Source organism: Penaeus vannamei, chromosome 16 (assembly GCF_042767895.1).
Source record: "Penaeus vannamei isolate JL-2024 chromosome 16, ASM4276789v1, whole genome shotgun sequence".
Classification (NCBI taxonomy): domain Eukaryota; kingdom Metazoa; phylum Arthropoda; class Malacostraca; order Decapoda; family Penaeidae; genus Penaeus; species Penaeus vannamei.
In genome coordinates, this window is record NC_091564.1 from 22295854 (window position 1) to 22299289 (window position 3436).

General features: G+C 47.4%; 1 protein-coding gene across 1 annotated transcript in view; it reads left to right on the forward strand.

The window, feature by feature from the left end:
- The first annotated feature begins 1789 nt into the window (after positions 1-1789).
- The window catches only part of LOC138864440 (uncharacterized), a 2421-nt gene continuing 774 nt past the window's right edge, over positions 1790-3436 (forward strand). The window contains exons 1-3 of the mRNA XM_070131559.1: positions 1790-2131; positions 2560-2681; positions 2815-3025. Coding sequence (XP_069987660.1) covers positions 1790-2131; positions 2560-2681; positions 2815-3025 — 675 coding nt within the window. The remainder of the gene's footprint in view (positions 2132-2559; positions 2682-2814; positions 3026-3436) is intronic.

The following is a 3436-nucleotide window of genomic DNA, read 5'->3' on the forward strand; positions in this document are numbered from 1 at the left end:
CCCGCACTACCCGCAGTAGACAGACTAAACGTTCTAACCCTTCTTCCCCTACAGCACAATCACCTCCACCTACCTATACCTTTGTTCCTGAGACACCAGTCTCCTCTTCCCCCCCTCATAAGAAAACCTTTATTCCACAAAACTCTCCAACCAATTCCATCGCAGAAACAATTACCTTCTCACAAAACTCTCCAACAAACTCCACTGCAGAAACAATGGATGACATTCAAAGCTATATGCTTGAGACACAAAATCCCATAACTCATGCTCCTTCCACACTTGAAGTGGTTGCCGATATTCATAACCCTCCTACTAATATCCCCCCTACACCCCTTCCTCCTACTCCCTCCCAACACAACCTAACCCCCTCAATCCCAACCACCACTGATATCTATCCTCCTAATACCCATCCTTCTGATATGCATCCCCCTCTTACTCATAACACCCCTACACCCTTTCCTCCTAATCCCTCCCAAGACAACACATCCCCTTCAACTCCAACTATCCATCCTTCTGATATTCATCCTCCTAACACTAGCACTCCCCACACATCTACTCCCTCCCAACACAACCCACCCCCTTCAACCCCAACTATAGGCACATTCTCCCTCCCTCCATCCCCTCTATCCTTTGCACTCCCTCCAGGATACACACGAGAATCACTCATGGCACAACAATGCCCTTCTCCAGACTCCCTACCTCCTAATATCCCTCCTTTACACCCCCTAGCTCCTTCCCCTTCAAATTCCCCAACACGTAAATGTGTTATCATTCATAAATCAACTAGGGTATAGCTCTCCTACATTGGAATATTCGCGGTTTCCGCTCTCATAGATCAGACCTACGTCATATCCTTGCTTCTTATAATCCATCTATTATCTGCCTCCAAGAGACTTTCCTCACACACCCTCCTATTCCAATTCCTAATTACCATTTTATCTCTTCCCCACACTCCCTTTATGTCTCGTCTATACTTATCCATCATAAAACACCTTATGTCATACCTCCCATACAAACTTCGGTCCTGTGCACAGCTATTCCTCTGTGTAACATCCCTATTTCAGTCCCACACATTCTCTTGTCCTGTCCACGTTTTAATACAGCACGTACCTCTGCTTTTCCACACCTATCCTCCCTTCACCGACCTCCCAACATATCAGACATCCTTACAGAATCTCAGTTTCTGCCTCGACAACCTGTTCTCCTTCCTCAGACACATAAATATCCTTCACTTGATCTAACTCCCTTACCTAAACCACCATAATCTTTTCCCTCATCCTCAACCTCTCAACAATATTCTAGATAGTTGACACATTACAACTGTCACCTGACATCCCTCTTTACTATACTTTCCTATAGTGCTATATGACCTTAGATGTCTAGCACATTTATCTTAACCATTAACCATTAACCATTAACCATTATCCCCCTCCAGCTTTTTGTTTCTGTCCCTTCTCCAACCCCTTCTATTATCTACTTCCTAAGGTGTAAGAGCCATGCTGAAAGGATGAAAGGCTGACCTTGTGCCAGTCCTGAACGGCCTGCGGGAACCATGGGCACGGTATTCCCCTGATTTAGTTGTCTTGCCCTTACCCCTGTACAGGGCACTGGAGGGTGGACTGTTTATTCCCCTTTGCATAATCAAGGCTTCCCATGGCCAGTAATGAAGATGTAATACCCTTATTGGGGCAATGAGGCTTGCCTCATCATCAAACAGCCCCACTGGCTCCCCGACCCCAGGCTCTCCTTTGACCACGACTCCGAACATGAAACTACTACCCACTCCTCAATGTCTACAAATGCATTACCCATCCAGGCAGAGACTCAATCTCCAGAAGACATCCCTACCCTCCCAACTTCCTCAAATTCATCATCTCTACCCCTACAAACTTTTTCATCAAACACCTCAACCTCCCTTATTACTACCTTACAGCCTTATTCTCCATCTCTCTGTAATACTACCCCCCTCAACAACACTCCCACTTCCACATGCCCCTGTCCTTCTACCATCACCAACCCTACAAATATCTTAACTACTCTATTTAGCCCAGCTAAATGGGACCGATTATTCGTGATCCCCCCTACAGCTCCTTACTCAGGCAACACTTCTCTTTCAACAATGTCTCCAAGAGTAAGTGGGCAGAGTCCCCTTCCATACCCGACCCGATCATTCCCGTCTCGTTACAGTTACATCTGAAACTGAAGCTATAGCACTATCAGATCTAACTGATTTCTCTGGCAACCCCATCCCTGCAGAACCTCATCCAACTCTTAATACTTGTACCGGAACTGTTTCTATCTCTCCAGGAAACTGCCCAGTCGATACCAAAGATTGGTCAGATTGTGGAGAAAACTTGCTCGGCTGCCTCAAAGACCAGGACGTGATATCAGTACATTGCTACTCCATTCCTCCTAGAGGTCATTGAAAGAAACCCACCAACATTGCCAGAATTACTTCAGTACACATGACTTTCCTGTTTGTATCTACATTGGTGGACAATCCCCCCGTTCAACCATACCAACCTCCTCCCCATCAATGTCAAAATTTTTGGCAATCAGGACATCCTGCGAAACACTGCCGCTCCACAGACCGATGCCCCCTCTGTGCCCAACCCGGTCATAATAGACCAAACTGCCCCGCACAAATACGCACATATGCTAACTGCAGTGGCCCCCATAATGTATTTTATGGAGGCTGTCCCACTTACAAGTTGAGTCTGAGGTAGCAGCTCTCAGATGCAAAAACTGTCTCACTCTTCGTGAAGCCAGACAGGAAGCCCACCGATAAGGTTTCTCTTATACTCCCTACTCTAGTAATGTCGCTCACTCTGCTCCTCCCCCTCCACCTGAAGATGTTCCTACACCCTCCCTTATACCTACTTACTTCCCCATTTCCACCACTTTCACTTCAACATTCAACCTCCCCCTGTCAAATTCTTTTGCCACTCTTAATCCAGACACCCCAGTCTCAACTACAGCCCCAACACCATCCCTCTCCCTCCCCACACTACCCGCAGTAGACAGAGTAAACGTTCTATCCCTTTTTCCCATACCGTAGACTCACCTCCACCTACCTTTACCTTCACTCCTCAGATACCAGTCTCCTCTTCCCCCCCTCATCCCCCCCAATCCCTTGGCCATTGTTGTCATGGGGGGGATTAGGAAACGGAGACTGAGACCCAATGCAGGGATCTCCCCTGTCTGTAGGGCCTCAGCCCTCGACTCAACTAACTTTGCATGGTCTTTTCCCCCTCTAGCTTTTTGTTTTCGTCGCTTCTCCAATCCCTTCTACTATCTACTTCCTAAGGTGGAAGAGCTGTGCTGAAAGGATGAAAGGAAGACCTTGTACCAGTCCTGAACGGCCTGCGGGAACCATGGGCACAGTACTCTCGATTTAGTTGTTTAGCCCTTACCCACTGTACAGGGCTCTGGGGGG